Source organism: Sceloporus occidentalis, unplaced genomic scaffold (assembly GCF_023333645.1).
Source record: "Sceloporus occidentalis isolate IW3139 unplaced genomic scaffold, rSceOcc1.0.p SCAF_48, whole genome shotgun sequence".
In the NCBI taxonomy this organism is placed as follows: Eukaryota; Metazoa; Chordata; class Lepidosauria; order Squamata; family Phrynosomatidae; genus Sceloporus; species Sceloporus occidentalis.
Genome location: NW_028317028.1, coordinates 2,040,192 through 2,057,664, shown reverse-complemented (window position 1 = coordinate 2,057,664; position 17,473 = coordinate 2,040,192). Strand labels below are relative to the sequence as shown.

Sequence of the window (17,473 nt, the reverse complement as noted above, 5' to 3'; positions counted from 1 at the left end):
CATTACAGTCAAAAAAGATTGTCAATATCTATCAAGTTTTAATAGTTTCTGTTTAGTAATGTCAAACACTGTGTTCTCTCCCCCCCCCCCAACAGCCCCTGTATTCTATTCCAATGACTACGATGCCGGTGAATCAGGCTAAAACTTACAGAGCAGGTAAAGGTGAGATGTGCGCACTTGTGCTCAGTTTCTCAGTCTGCATGCTACGTGGTTCAGCATATTTTTTTCATGTTTTATCTATTAGAAAATGGCATTACACTTTTTGAGCCCTGTATTGTTTTTATTTATTTTTAATCCCAAGCGTAAAATATTTTAGTTTTTTTTTTTTCTTCTCTAATAGCTTTTATATAATGTGTTTTGGTTTTTTTTGGAAAATGGTAAGTAGGGCTTTAATTTTTTGGGCATTTTAAAGATTTCTTTAACTCTGTGAGGAGCACAAGTAGGTATAATGTCCTTGTCGAGGCACCAATGACTTCAAAGCATTGAAGGAAACGTCTACCTACGAGGGTAGTCAGCCCCAGGTTTAGTGGCAAAGAATTCATTTGGACATGTTTGAAAACATTGTATGATCTCTCCAAGGGAAGAGAAACAAGATGGCTTGCAGATGATGGAAGCAATCAAAATTAGCTTGGTTGCTAAGATCAATATGAGGATTTTAAAATAGAATATATTTTTTCTGTCCCATGCGCCTGCAGGCTTGAGATGTCTAAGCTGTTGTGCGGAGGCAGGCTGCACCTAGCGACCGGGCCTTAGCTTTGATTTTTTATATTGTAAAATGATTGAATGTTGGCTAATCATGTTTACGTTGCATTTCAGTATCTAATATGCCACAACAACGACAAGATCAGCATCACCAAAACACAATGATGCATCCCGTGTCTGCTGCAGGTCCTCCGATTGTTGCGACTTCACCTGCGTACTCTGCACAATACGTCACTTACAGCCCGCAGCAGTTCCCTAATCAGCCTCTCATGCAACATGTGCAGCATTATCAGTCTCAGGTAATCCCTCTTATAGTTCTGCCAGCCTACACTGCGAATCGCATTCACTTATTTCACTTCTTAGTTGATTTTTTGGGTGGAAGGAACTTGATGTTTAAACAAAGTACTGATTTCTGCTCGCCTTCCACACTTGTAGCATGAATTGAATGTTCCGCGTTCAATTTTCTCCCATGTGATAATATTGTAAGCTTCACATAAATGCCTTTTTTCTAAATATTCTTTTTGTTCTTGTTTCAGCATCCACATATGTATGGCCAGGTTATACCAGGGAGTACTAGGGTGATGGCACCACCAGCACATGCGCAGGCTGGCTTAGTATCATCGTCTGGAACCCAATATGGTGCTCCCGAGCAAACGCACACCATGTACGGTAAGATAAATCACCACATGCAGGGGTACTTACTTTATCCTTAGTAGTGTTTTTATAGTCCCTGAATGTCTTCTGCGCAATACTACACTCACTGCAGTTATAAAACTTGTATTTAAACTTTATACATGGTGCAGGTCTGTGTTTGAGAAGTTTTCGAGTTATTGAAACGTAACATTATCCTGTGTCGGTAGACAGAAACGTGCAGTGTGTTTGCCTTTTGGTTAATACTTTCTGCGGCTTTGCTTATCTCTCTAATATTAAAATGGCTGTAATTGTAACCAGACCTTAAGGCTGCATTGGTACCTTACTGCTCTTTGGGGTTATTGTTATCTTATGGTCTACAAGTAATTATGTCTCCTTGGTGATGGAAGATGATTGTTAGAGGCCATCATTTGTTCGTCGTACTTGTCACATGACTTATTTTACTTATTGCATTGTAGTTGATGTTAGAATTTTTATTTTTTGTTCTTATTGTACTGGCTTACTTTGGGAATAAAGATTGGGGAAAAAAATGGAACCTATTCTCCTTGATCAACAGTTACGGCTTTAAATACTCGATGAATGGTCATTCCGCATAGTAACTTAACGCTCCAGTTATGCATAATTATACAGATATATGTACACACCCCGCTGGTACATGTTTCTTTTTAGTTGTGCGTGCGCCTACAATTATGTATTACCGCACTCTGTGATATGGAGAGGATTTGTGACGTGTCGACCGCGGTATAGCCAGAGATCATATTTGTACTTATTTCTATGCTGGTATAGAAGTAGTTTAGAAACTTTAAGGTAAATGTGCGTTGGCTATCCATTGTTCGCATAATGTATATCCAAAGTATTTACCATCCTGTGTCATCGGTTTTCTAGGAGCGGCTTTTAAGATATGAGGCTGAAACTGACATTCAAATTCCTGTTAGAGATTTGTGACCATTTTTCTTACGCTACATACAAGTCTGTGAAGTAGGAGCTTTTTCAGTTTCTCATTGCCCTGTCTGCTGCTGTTCTGGTGGCAATGTGTATTCCCTACCTCTAGGACAGAGTGATTGTTAAACGGTCCCGTGTAGTCTGAAATGCCTCTTTAGTGGCCGGTTTATTTACACAAGATATCCCCTCTTTAGTTTGTATGGCTTTACATTAAAGTCCTTTTTAATCGTATCTTTTATAGAGATCCTATGCGTAATAATAATAATGTTACTATCTGTGACTTCTTGTTGGAATGGTATTTAGCTGTTAATGGGAATCCCTTCTCATTGTCCTACCAGCTGGTGGTGCGACAGAGAATCTTTGTGTGAACCGTCTGCGATTGTCTACTTACTCCATTCATAAGTACAGCTTGCAGAGCTGGTGTATATTTTATACTTCTTTGTGTCGATGTTTGTTACGTTGAACACGCCGGTTATGAAACTGTATTTTAAGGAAGTATTGAAGATCTATAACAAATGAAGAAATGCAATCCTGTTTTGGAGGAACTGTCACATGTCCTTTGGCTAGAAAGGCATATGTTGCGTTTTCTGTATGGCGCATGTTCTTGTGTAAACGGATGGCCTCATAGTTAATATGCATAGGCTGGATTCTCATTTTCCTGTTAATCTAAGTAACTTTTTTCCTCTGTGCTTTAACGGTAGCTCCATAACTGCATTTGATTTGAGAGAAGATATCGTCTGTAGGACTTGTAGAGCTGTCCTTATTTGCAGAAGAAGGGATTTTTACAATGAGTTGAATGCACATGTATGTATAAGCTCTGTACAGGGCTGTCTGATTTCTCCAGCTTTGTTTATTGCCAAATTAGTTGTCTGGCGCCCACAAGACCCCACCGTAGTCCTGTCGGACATGTAGTTTCCCGTTGTCTGGTGGGTCATTCCACGTCTCTGGTGCTAGCTCGTTTGTGGTATGTTTCTGAGGTCTTGTTCAGTCTTTCTCAGGCCTGAGATTTTGCTTTTTTTTAATGTTAGCATATAGGTAAATAGGTTTTCTTTCCAGTTAGTCTTAAAACGTTCCGTTCTATAACGAGATGACCTGTATGCTTTACATTTCCTCAATGTGTAGGACATTCAAACCAGTTTATTGATAAACCTCTGATATGTTTGATTGCCGTATGGTGTATGATTAGGATTAAACACCTTTTTGTCCATCATATAAATGCCGGTAATGTTTTGCGTTTGTAAAAAGGCTAACTTCCCTTTCTATTTTCCCCAAATTCAGCATGTCCCAAAATGCCAAACAACAAGGAGACAACCCCTTCTTTCTACTTTACCAGTGAGTGGCTTCATTTTGATTTACTTCTAAATGACTGTGCTTAAAAGAAACAAAACACATTTGGTGATTGCATTGCCAAACTTTCCTAAACCTGAAATACACCCTGTGGTGCTGCCCTGTATAGTCCTTAGTTATTCCGTCCCATTGTGTTATCACCAAGTCCATGCCTTTTCCATTCCACAACCATTTGTCTGTAATAACACACTTGGCCAAAGGTTTGTAATTGGGCACTGTCTTGGTTTCACCTTCTCCAGATTTCTTCTAGCTCTCGCTTTACCCGATGCCAGAGTGATTTTCCTCCCCAGTGGCACATTGTAGATTGTTTGTAGGCATTAGAGATTTACTACAGCCATACCCGGCCAAGTGACTAAATTTGCTCAAAACACGTCCAGTCCTTTCCAACATAGTCACCAAAAAGGACAGCATACAAACTCTTAATGTAAGGATGGCTTCCTGATATACATGATTCGTAATCTACGCATCAGATATACTTGCGTAGGGCTTCTAATAGCTGATTTTGGCACAACATTCACACACTGTTTCGTTTGTTCTGGCTAAAGTTAGTTTAAGACTGCTGTTGATTTTAATTGTAGCATTTCGGAAAAATTTCAATGGCAAAAACATACAAAGTAGTGCAGTAAATGGTAGAACTGTAGCGTCAGTGTTTGCAGGTTTCTCATTGCTGTCCCCATGGCTTGCAGCAGAGTAAGTGTTGAGAATCCCCCTGCTTACAATTTGTATTGCATTTAGAAGTGCTGGTCATAGAAACCCACATACTGGTTTGTGGGATATCAGAACAAGCATTAGAGGAGTACTTTTGTGACCCTGTTTTACTCACCCTGGGCAAATCACAATACTACTTACTCGGCTCTGGAAATCTCATAACCGTAGTGTGGATCCATCAGTGTTAAGATGATTCACCCGTCTTACTAATCGTCTCGATTGCCCTGTACTCGGCTTAAAGTTCACAGCAGGAGATGGATGGCCTTCCCCAACAACTTTGATTGCTGCTTATATCTGAGTGCGCTCCGAGGCCACAAAAACATACCGTATTTTTCGCTCTATAAGACGCACCTGCTGATAAGACGCACCTAGATTTTAGAGGAGAAAAAAAAGGAAAAAATATTTTGAGCTAAAAAATGGGCTAAAATATTTATTACAATAACTGAATAAGATATGAACACAGTAAGACACACACAGTAAGACACACACAGACACAGTAAGACACACACACACACACACAGTAAGACACACACACACACACAGTAAGACACACACAGTAAGACCTCCCTCCCTAACCCCCCTTCTCAGTATCTCCCCTCTAACTCCCTAACCCCCCCTTCTCAGGATCTCCCCTCTAACTCCCTAACCCCCCCTTCTCAGGATCTCCCCCCCCCCCCGCCCCGGTCACTTACCTTAAACTCCTGTGTTGGAAGCGTGAGGCGTTTGTCTCGGGTGCCGGCGCTTCACTGCTGAGCGCCGGCGTCTGACGTCATATGCCGGCGCCCAGCGTAAAGCGCCGGCACCCGAGACAAACGCTTCCAACACAGGAGTTGAAGCGCTGAGGCAGGCGGCAGTGGCGGCGGCCGCCGCCAGCAAAGGATTCCTGTATATCTGTCAGGCAGGGGGGCCCGAGAGTTGCCGAGCGGTTGTCTTCAGCAACCGCTCGGCACCCCTTGGGCCCCCCTGACTGGCAGAAATCCAGGACTCCTCTGCTGGCGGCCGCCGCCGCCGCCGCCTGCCTCAGTTGCGACCCCGGATTTATCGGCGTATAACACGCAGGTAGGGTTTAAGCTCCGGATTTTAGTTAAAAAAGTGCGTGTTATACGCCGATAAATACGGTATATCGTTGCCCCCTCCCCCCCCTCCCTGCCTGCATCTTCGCTCCATAAGACGCGGCTGATTTTTCATCCTACTTTGGGAGGAAAAAAACTGCGTCTTATGGAGCGAAAAATACGGTATTTTAACAAATGCCTTGTTCTCTGTACTAAATTTAACAGCCTCCCCCTCCAAATACTACTTCATAGGCCACTGATGCTTGAAACATTGAAAGTCTGAAGTCTGCCCCACTGAACCCGTTAATAAAGAATGCAGATGTTGCTGGAAATTCAGTAGCGCCAATGTTTCTCCTTTGGTCTTGTGTTAAAGTTTTTAAGTACTTCGCACCTACAATTTATATTCTTCTTTCAAGTTTACTAGTTAAGTCTTGTCTTAAATTGATCTGCTTGCTTCTTGTTTAGTACCACACACTCTTGGCCATTCACAAGTTTCAGTCTTCCATAAACTAGGTCTTTTATTCTGTTACACATTACCACTATTACCACCTGCAAACTGCAGCCTTTGGATTTTCTCTATCTTCCAGGTGGAAATGTTACAATATAAAGTATAGGCCGTCCTCTGTGTTTTTGCATGGAAATGAGCCGTCACTCTGTGTGGATGAGAGGACGATGTGGCAATGCCTGTTGCATTGTATGCCAGATTGTTGCAAGTACCCGTAACTAGCCTAATAAGCATGCTATGCCAAGTGGGGATATTTGCCTCAACAACAATGTGACCTCGGCAGTCTGTTTCTCTAGCTGTTGGGAGTTGGACAGAGCGGCTTCTTGTTGAGTATAGGGCTTGGTCTGGAGTTTGGCCTTAGGTGTCCCTCAAACATCCAAAACCACCATCCGATCATTCACTCACTCCCACAAAACCACCATCCGATCATTCACTCACTCCCACAAAACCACCATCCGATCATTCACTCACTCCCACAAAACCACCATCCGATCATTCACTCACTCCCACAAACTGATGTAATTTCATTATGCTGAGCATAATTTTATTACAAGGAGTAACATAAAATACTCCTATAAATGCTCATAATAATGTTGATGCATCCATTAGCAGGCATTTAAATGCTTTTGCCTGTCTTGTGAGGTCTACCCAGGCCATGTTTTGACAGTTACTCACTCCTGTAGTAGCCCTACCAACATTTCTATCCATTAATCCTGAGTGTTCACCAACTAATCCAAGTGAGTGGGCATTCCCCGGTGGCTTTTTAATGGTTTTGCTACATGCTTAAATGTTTATAAAACGCCCTAAGACATTGGCATTTACCTGATACCTATTGGTAACGGCATCACACTCCTTTATGCTTTATTCTTTATCAATAGCATCGTTTCCCTCTCTATGATCTTTTAGTTATTTTGATAGAAACACGCCAGATCAATGGCATAGGGGCGATGAGTTGTAATGTATAGGTAGAGGAGGAAAAGTGCTCTGAAGTACTTTAATGTTCGTTACTAGCCCCCTTAGAGTTTGAAGAGACAGCATACAGTGACACGAATTCTGCACGATTCTGTGTTCCCACCTCTGGGTGTCCCCCGATCCAGCATAGTAGTGCTGCTGCGGCCAAACAAAGGGGGAAGAGCTTGACCGGCCTGTGAAGTCTTTACCTCAATACGGCTTTCAGGTAGAATTATAAGCCTAGTAACCAGCATCAGGGCTCAACATCACTAATGCCTTTGTGGCTGAATGAAATCAATTCCCCACATTGTATGGGGGTTCTTATAGAATGTGTGGCTTCAGCTATGAAGTTGTGATTGGGAACTATTACGGATATTCGTCTTATGGCTTATAGCTAGGTCATTACGGAATAACACGATCTGCTCTGTTCGTTCAGGCGTCTTTCGCTGCTGCACTCAAAAGAATAAAGAATGTTTTCTTTGTTCTTAAATGTTCTCCCTTATTTCAGTTTCAACCAACTCTCTAGCACAGCAGTATGCCCACCCAAACGCGGCTCTTCACCCCCATCCTCCGCATCCACAGCCTTCTGCCACACCTACTGGCCAGCAACAGAACCAACATGGAGGTAGTCACGCAGCCCCAAGCCCAGTACAGGTAAGGTTAACCCATTCATGACCTGTGACTTGTTCAATCAAGGTTCCCTTTTTTATGTTTAGTGTATCTACACAATATATTATATTAGATTTTATATATGATATATATAATCTTGTGTGGAAGAGATATATATGTATTTCTTACTATTTGTATATGTATAGTCTGTCTTTTTGTATGAATAATGTTGTTAATACAAAAATAACATCTGTGTAGAAAGCCATGCATGTAAAATTAATATATGTAGTGGGGATGGTATTGATGTGTTTGGCCACCTGCCTTATTGATGGCATAATCTGCCATTTACAACCAAAAAGAGGACCATACGATTGTCATCATGGTCGCTTAGCACCGTACAGGGTTTGTTTTTTTGGAGCTATACGTTGGCTACTGTATTTTGTAATGGTGTAATTATTTAAATATACTAATATTGCAACTTCTCATCTCAGTGACAATTACATGGGTCTATGTTTGTGAGTGTGTGTTTTTGTTTTTTTAAAAATAAATGTAAGACCGTATTTTGTTACAGCACCATCAACATCAGGCAGCCCAGGCTCTCCACCTAGCTAACCAGCAGCAGCAGTCTGCCATATACCATGCTGGCCTGGCTCCTACTCCACCATCAATGACCCCTGGCTCCAATGCACAGTCTCCACAAAGTAGCTTTCCCACTCAACAGACAGTATTCACGATCCACCCCTCGCATGTCCAGCCTGCCTACACCAACCCACCGCACATGGCTCACGTGCAACAGGTAACTTTTGCTGTAGGCAGTCGGCATACACAATCACCATCCCTCTCTGCTTTCACACTTCCTAGCTAGCGTCCATATACAATATACTAAACAATATATTTTTCCAATCTTTCTGACTTATCTCGCAAGTCACGTTCTTGAAGTGTGACAATTGGTATTTTAATTACAGAATGCTTTAAGTGCTTAGCAAGTAATTTTTTTTATCTTGGGTGACCTGGGAATAAAAATGAGCAGTTTATGTAGGGCTGCCAGAGTTCTGTCATTCATCAATCCTGTGGGCGTTCCACAGGGCTTGTTCCCTGTCAGTGATCGGGTTTAGCATGGATCCCTGTTATCAGTTCCCACAGATGGCACACTAAATATTGTTATGTGCAGTCAACATGAGAGGGATTATTCATATATAAATGCTTCAGGGAGTCCTCATTTTTACAACGCCATATAAAAATGGCTAGATGTTTTGGTCATTTTATGCATGCATTGTGCCTTTCTGTATTGCTGTTGATGACTATTTAGCTTTGCTGCTCTTACAGGAGGTTTATTTCAATGCATCCCTTTGTTTACAGGCTCATGTACAGTCTGGGATGGTTCCTTCTCACCCTATGATGCTGATGACCGCTCAGCCACCAGGGGGCCCCCAAGCTGCTCTTGCTCAAAGTGGTTTACAACCCATTCCTGTCTCTACAACTGCACATTTTCCCTACATGACACATCCTCCAGGTAAGTGTCGCTCACTTTACCATTATTATTGCTTTTTTTCTTTAGTGGCATTATTTATACGGCCCCTACAAATGCTGCTTTGTTCTGGTTACTGTAAACATATGGCTGCTAGGCATGTTACCAACAAATATTGCACAATTGTGTTGTGTAACCTGTTGACAGTTTCAGAACTTGTATGTATATTTTCACTTTTAATGTGTTTTAATTTCCCTGTTTAGTGCAAGCACATCACCAACAGCAGCTGTGAATTTGGAGTAGTACCGGAAAGGCTGGCACCATTTTACAGGCCAAAATCCCTCCACTGGAAGCCCGATATCTAGAATCTCCTTTTTTGTTTAAAAAAAAACCAAACAAAACTTTATTTCTGATAACATCCAATAGGAATGCTAACTGATCATCTTGCAGTGGGAAAGATTTGGACTGAGTAGAGGCATGTAGGAACATGCAGGGTGTCTGACAAACTGCACCAGTCCTCCAAAAGCCCTGCCTTTGCTTGCTGATAACTGGAAGTTATTTATTTTGAAAGGCCCTTCTAAGTTATGAACTCATCAGCTAGCGAAGGAAGTAACACAATTGATTCTTGCTGCTATCTCCACATTAAAGACAAAAAATCAAGACTCTAAAATCCCTTATCTTCTAACTAAACTTGAAACCGATTCAGTAAAGATTCTGATCATCAAACTGATGGATTATTATTTATGAGTCAGGTTTGATGATGCAGCCGCTGCTTTAAGACAGTGGTGTAACTTTTAAGTTAAGTAAAAAAAAAAACAAAACAACTTTTACTTTGTAGATAATATAAAATAAAACCTAAAAAAAAAATAAAAAAATAAAAAAGTTTTAAAAACTGACATCCATGTTTGTGTGACTCATTCTTACCACCTTCTCTATATGGATTTTTGGAAGGCATCCAACTAAGGGAAATCGGATTATTTTACAGTTTGGCTATAAATCGGCAATTACTATGTAACCTTAGGTTCACTAATCAATACAATGGGAGGCTTAAACGATTGAAACTGGCCACTCCAGTACGCAGACTTTGCTAAAGTTTGCAGGTTTTATGGAAGTTGTGCTACTGAGGAGGAGGAGAACCAGGACTTGGATTTCTATAAACATCGTTTTAATTAATAATACTCTTTTTAGGGCACATACTTCATCAGGACCCTTGGAGGCTAGGTACATGCTCATGTTTAGATATAGAGATAATTAATGTATATTGGTATTCAGATAACTACACTTTCATAACAGTAAATTGGTTACATTTTGGACCCTTCCTGATCACTCAGTTGAGCCGTTTTGATTTTGCCCTATACATGCATCTAAGTAGTTTTGTAATATATTCACAGATTACTAATCTTGCAAATACTACATAATCCTAATGATAAAGCCCACATATCCCAGGCCTCACGGATACGTTTTCTTAGGTGATGAAATGGGAAGATGGACTCCTAGAACCAAACCCCGGTCCAAGTGGAATAAAATCTGGGAAGCCTTGCCAACCGTCATTTAAAAACAATGTTGTGCTGGTATATGTGTGTTTTAAATAAATGTACTGGGGTCAAACTCCTGAATGTTTTGTGTTGGAAACAATGTGTGAATCATGGCTCCTATATAAATGTCTGGTGGACATGTCCTAAGCTTGTACCTGTTTGGTCACAGGTTCAAAATTTTGCTTTATGTCTTAATTTTGAGCGCTTTGACATCATCGTGCCACGTGATGTCAGGTGTGTGCACTGATTATGGCCAGGTAATTAAGAGCTATTGTGTACAAGGACATATGTAAAATATTTGACAAAGGGCGTTGTGCTGAAATATTGGAGGATCCACATGGGTCAGCCTGTAACTTTTAATCCTATGTTCACTATTTTAACATGTTTCCTGTAGAAATGTAGTGGAGGTATATTAACCCATTCAGGATGGAGGGTGTAATATTACATGCTCACCAGGACTGCATCAGGAATGCTACTACTGGCTGCATGGAGACCTAGACAGACCGCAGCAGCCTATAGACGATAGTTCTGTAAATGTGATTACTTGGGCACATGCAGGCTGGCAACTGCAGCGTCTTTCAACATTGCCTTTACAAGTGATCGATACCTCTGCTTCACTGGGATTGTGAGGAGGAGAGGCAGTGAGAAGCGACAACGTTATTTTAATATATAAATTTGTCTATAGAATGATCAGCAATCTGTAGACATTAATTTTTTTTTTTTTAACTCTGCTTGGTTAATTATTTTACACTTGGGGTTGGGGGAGAGATTTCTACATTTCTAAATGAGGGTGTGTGTGTGTACACACACGCTCTAACACACACACGCTCTAACACACACACGCTCTAACACACACACGCTCTAACACACACACGCTCTAACACACACACGCTCTAACACACACACGCTCTAACACACACACGCTCTAACACACACACGCTCTAACACACACACGCTCTAACACACACACGCTCTAACACACACACGCTCTAACACACACACGCTCTAACACACACACGCTCTAACACACACACGCTCTAACACACACACGCTCTAACACACACACGCTCTAACACACACACACTCTAACACACACACACTCTAACACACACACACTCTAACACACACACACTCTAACACACACACACTCTAACACACACACACTCTAACACACACACACTCTAACACACACACACTCTAACACACACACACTCTAACACACACACACTCTAACACACACACACTCTAACACACACACACTCTAACACACACACACTCTAACACACACACACTCTAACACACACACACTCTAACACACACACACTCTAACACACACACACTCTAACACACACACACTCTAACACACACACACACTAACACACACACTCCGAAAGAGGCACACATACAAAAGGGACTAGCGCCTCATCTGCGGCGGACTGGGCTGCCTGTCACTGCCTGATGCTGGAGGAGCAGGGAGCAATTGGGAAGATCATGGATCTCTCCCTCTAACGGTCCCAAAATACAGGGAGTGCAAGGTTTCACACTCTCGTGCAATGCTTCTGGCAATTGATGCTGAGCACCTGGATATGTCATGGTGAGGGACCACTGAAACTGAAGAGAACGGACCTCAAGCTACATGACTACAGAAAAGTAAGAGAGGGGGAGAAGGGCAGAGGTAAGAAAATTGAGAGAAAGAGGAGCGAGAAGGGGAAGATAATGAGAACTAGGAGCAAGGGGGGGATGTAGAGATGGGGAGTGACAATGAATAAGGCATGACATAAAGAGAAATGGGAGAGGAGATCGAAAGCATTGAAATAGTGGGTGTAACGGGAGAGGAGAGTTAATCGGAAAGGGGGAGAAAAAAGTCAGATAAGAGGGGGAGAAAGGGAATGAGTAGGGGAGATTTGTAGGGTAGGTATTGGGAAAGAGGTGGAGAGAGAGAGTACAAAGACATGCAAAGGGGGAATATGAGAAGGTTTATCAAAGAAAAGCATAGGGTATGAGACAATAAGGATTATCTTACTGAAATTATGACAGAGGATAGTGAGTGTGAGGAAGTGTTTTCATGTTAGGGCAAGTATAAGCCAGGATGTTTGTGTAGGGGCAAACATGACCGCCTGTGTATGTATGAGCAGGCTTTTGTAAGGGTGGAGTGTGTATAGTTAGACAGTCTATTCATTATTGTTACTGTTTTGGGCCTAAAGGCTATAGAATGAATAGAGTGTGCCTGAGACAGACTGAGATGAGACCTCAGACTCCGAGAGAAGACCACTGTGGGTACAATCTGCAGACAGACACAGGATTTACCCAGCACCCAATCTAGGTGCCAGGGCTGGCCTTTGGAGTGTGTGATCTATGCCTTCAATTTAGGGCTTACATGTGTTATCCATGCCTTCATGGCTGGGTTTGTGTCTTCAGTCGCTTTATACCTTCAATGCTGAGTTTCCATGTGTTATTTATTTAATCTATACCCCTATAATACAGGGTTTGTATGTCTTATCATTTGATCTATACTTGAATAACATGGAGGAGGAAAAGAGTTGTAGCACACAAGATAGTTTGTGCCAAAGTTATGTTGAAACAATTTCAGGTTTGCATTTGCATTTTTGTAACGGAAAAAAAAATTGCTCAAGATAAGATTTCTGCACACACCTACTAAAATTTAGCGGGGACCTTGGTAATGACCATGCCTCTTCCTTTTCTATGCTACAGCACCAGAGATCATTTAAGGGAATGGTCAATGTGTGGCTTAAGTGTGGGTTAGTCTTTAACGAACAAATGGCAACTGTGCTTATGCGTTGCAAGCAAGGCAATAATTATTCACCCACATTGTCTTGATGTTACTGTGCTTTATTGGGATACTGGTGGCTACAAGGTCTGACACCAGCCTATCACTGTAAACATAAGCTAACACTTATATCACAGATTCTGTTTATCGTGATTATCTCTGATGTATGTATCCACTTTATCATGACATGTATATATGAACCACCATTGTTTTAAACAAACCTCTAGTGGGAGATATTAGACTATTTATCGTGTTTTTCTTTATTCTGTAGTATATCCGGTTCTAACGATGAAAAGCATTGCCTAGCAAGCAGAAGACTTTCATGCCTCTTTTCTTCTAAACAGCAGCACCTCTAAAGCAACCATTCGTTTATGGAGAAAAGGGCAGCTTTATACTTTTACAGTATTGTATTTTATTTCAATAAGGCAAAAGAGAAGCTCCAGGCAAAAAAAAAAAAAAAAAAAATTTACCATGAAATATATATATTATATATATATTATATATATATATTATATAATTTTTTTTTTTTCCTCTGTCGGTTTAAAAAAACATTTTGTAAAGATAGAAATTAAAGTATTTCAACAGCAGATCTGTACATTCTAGCAAAATAAAATTTAAGTGATTGGTACAGTACATAAAAAACAAAATATCTGCATGATCTCTGGTTTGTAATTATGGCATATTTAAAATAGCGTGTAAGAAGCTAATGCAGTGGCAATTATATAGGTTAAGGTGAAGCCGATCTCCTGCGTTCGTTCCATTTAAAGATGCCGGGGACCCCTACGCTACACAATTACTCAACACAATAATGCTTTGTTTAATGTACACAGCCATGTAAGAAAATAAGTATAAAAACTAGTAGCGCCTGCTACCAATGTTTGTCCAGCAGATCACATTTACTCAGTAATATCTGTTGTATTTTTACTTGTCTTTTTTTTTGTAGTTTCATTTTGTATGTTACTATAATTTTAGGCATGAAAGGAGTTCCTAGGAATGTTAGGAATAACTTGATGTTCTGGATCTTTAACTATAATTTGACAATTCATAGCAGCATCTCGTACAATGTGGACTAAATTGCTGATTATCAATCTTATTTTAATTAGACCACCAGTTTTAGTGTGTGGGGAAATGTCTTCTGAAAGCACAGCTGAGGGTTAGGTTGGGGATATATGCTTACACAGATCTGTGATTATGCGCAGATACAGGGAAGCCTCGCGCCACCTGCAGAGATAAGCTGGTGAATAATGCATGCTGTGTCACTGGTTTAAACACCCTTAACAACTGACCAGAAAATCTATATCTATCTATCTATATATATATGAAAGTGTCTCTTATACCTTCCCTCAGATTTTTTGCTCTGATATAGGGCTAATGTGTCAGACTTATGTGCCATAAACTTATTAACATGCACTAATGAGAAATGCTGTGCTTCTGATACTGAAGACTGAACAAGCTGTATGCTGCAATATGACTTCAAGCAACCCTTTAATTATAGTAAATTACAGCACACCAATATATGCTTTGTGTTCAAATAATTGGTCTTCTCCCACACACTTCAGGTCAAACACCAGAGTATGGCACAATTGCTTCTTTGCGGACTAACTCTCCAACGGGTTTTAAGGATCCTACCAAACTGGGATGGTCCATTTAACTGATGATGCTTATATAAAATATGTACTACAGGGCTGCTTCAAAATTGCTGTCTTGCATGATGCATCAGGCACCATCTTATCACCCTAACCTACAAGTTGCCACTGGGGTTTGGGGCTAAAGTTCCAAGAAGGTAATGCTCATAATGCTTCACACCCACATGGGTCAAAGTGCTCAGGCAGGCCATCACACTTTGCAGGCCATCACACTGATGCAAGCTTTAAGGGCTCAGTGCAGCAAACAAAACTTCCCCACTAATAGGCAAATGGACAATTGTATATCATCTCTGATGGCAGAGGGACATTTCACGCAATGTGCAAGTTGGCTTTGTAATACCAGTCATTCAAAAGTAGACCTCTACAAATTCTGTATTTTAGACCAACTGCCAGCAGAACTCGTGCAGTGGCATATTTAAGCCTATAATTCCCACATTGTCCTGGGCTGCATTCGCAACAAGCCTGTCCTGCAACACATAATTTGTAGGTATGATCATTTAAATGGCTGAGATGGCAGCCTTGACAAAGTAGCCTAGACTCCATTCCATGGGTGTCACAGTAAGTTTATTGCCTGGCTAAATACCTCTAAAAATGTGGATGAGTAACTGCAAATTAGTGGAATTTACTTTTTTTTTTTTTTTTTTTTTTTTTAGAATTTATGATATCTTCTTGTTTCTCAGTGCATTGCATATACATGTATATATGTGTGTGTGTATGTATATATATATATATATATATATATATATATATATATATATATATATATATACATACATATATATACATACACAAAAAATGATGGAATTCTAAAATCCAATCCGATCTACCAAAAAAACCCAAAACACAAATGCTGATATTTTAAACTATGAGGCCCTTTACAAAAATAACTAAACAAAAACCCTATTTCTTGTCTGCAAGTTAAGCCAATTTGAACTATGCACTAAAAAAGGTTAACATATCTGAAACCAGTCGTAACATTCTGAACTCTTGATACTGCATTTTCCTTGAACATGTATGTGAGATGACTGGCTATTAGTGTTTCAAATGATCTATTTTCATTAGCACAGCTGGATGTTAAGCTATCGCCTGCCAAGAAAATCACTCAGAAATGTGTGCGGTTACTTCCTCTTCCGATTGCAATTTTCAAGCCAAAACCAACAAGAATGAAAAGAACTGCTGCCTGCAGCCAGGAGAAATTGATAGAAAAATCATAGTCTAGGATTTGCTGTTTATTACCTATAACCTTAGAATTTGCATTAGAGGGTTTCTGCGTGATCACCAATAACATACTTAAAAAAAAAATATATATATATATTATTAAAGCTTTAAACCCCTGGATTTTGGCTGAAAGTCTCTGAAACCTTGTTGTTAAACTCTTGTAAAAAGACATAATATAGAAAATAAAAATAAATAAAAAGGCACACAATCTGTACATTGAATAGACAGACTTTATGCAAAGGCACTTGCAGCTTAGGAGACCCTAAGGTTGACTTTGTAAGGACATTTAAAAGGTGCTCTTCCAATAACTTATTCAAAACATTAACTGCGCTTTCTAGTGTGTTAAGCAAATATATCTTTGAGCTGTCATTTTATATTTTAATCACATAAAAGCAACACAGAAGCTTACTTTTTCTTTCTATGGTAAAAACCTATAGGTGCTGTCTTTTGTGACCAGCAAAAAATATGAATGACATGAAATTTGGCACGGTAAAATAATTATTTCTGGGACTGGTTTGGGCATTCTACAGTACTGGGGTTAATGCTTGGACTTCTGCATTTCATATAAAAAGAGTGAAATTCAACATGGTAGCTGAAATATCAACGTTATGTTGAAGTTACACCCCCACAAATAAAAAGAGACTAAATTATATTTACTTTAGGTTTGCTGTATTACTGTAATTAATTCAATAAATACTGCTATAAACATCTCTATGTAAGTAAAATACAGAATTCCTGTATGTAATGGAACAGTCAAGACACCCACATTTTTAAAAAAAAATTTTATGCATGCTTAAAGCCCATTTTGAATGCATTCCTTTAGTAATTGAAATTACAAAATTAGATGTATACCTCAAATAAATCCTCCTACTTAAACCAGGCAATGCACACGCTCAGCAGCACCGCACTGAAATCAGAGGGAGGGCCGGCAGCTAATCATGTGGTTTGCCAACAAAACGTTCGTGTTACGATAGCATACATGTCATGGCGGATGCTCCCATTGATTATAAATTGAGGACTAGTGAGTGCTTGCATGAAGTGTACATAGGAATGCTTCCTGCTTTCAGTACAGACTGCTGAGGGAGGAGTTAAAATTAAGAGGACATCTCATTTTCCATCTCCATTAACTAAACAATGTGTTGCATCAGATGCAAAATTGTCCCAGCTTGTAAGACAAAACTCATTATCTAATTGCTGCAGAAGCTTTGACTGGGTTATCGCTGCCCTTCAGTATACCATTTCTTTATTGGCTAGAAGGAAATATTATCAAATAACTAATTTATTACAGAAGAAGGAACTTTTGCAGGTACCACCGTGTGTCTAAAAATCTTAGTGTTCCCTTTTCCATAGC

The 17,473-nt window shown here is 40.1% G+C and overlaps 1 protein-coding gene across 3 annotated transcripts in view; it reads left to right on the top strand.

Moving 5' to 3' along the window:
• Window positions 1-9,227, top strand: part of LOC149289071 (ataxin-2-like) — a 32,559-nt gene extending 23,332 nt beyond the window's left edge. Inside the window, exons 17-24 of one of the 3 annotated variants that reach the window (XM_089491051.1) lie at window positions 96-162; window positions 817-1,001; window positions 1,239-1,371; window positions 3,574-3,627; window positions 7,367-7,512; window positions 8,039-8,263; window positions 8,827-8,980; window positions 9,199-9,227. In XM_089491051.1, coding sequence (XP_089347177.1) covers window positions 96-162; window positions 817-1,001; window positions 1,239-1,371; window positions 3,574-3,627; window positions 7,367-7,512; window positions 8,039-8,263; window positions 8,827-8,980; window positions 9,199-9,227 — 993 coding nt within the window. Of the gene's footprint in view, window positions 1-95; window positions 163-816; window positions 1,002-1,238; window positions 1,372-3,573; window positions 3,628-7,366; window positions 7,513-8,038; window positions 8,312-8,793; window positions 8,981-9,198 lie in introns of all 3 variants that reach the window. The other 2 variants (XM_089491049.1, XM_089491050.1) reach the window with 2 other exon arrangements.
• The last annotated feature ends 8,246 nt before the right edge of the window (window positions 9,228-17,473 follow it).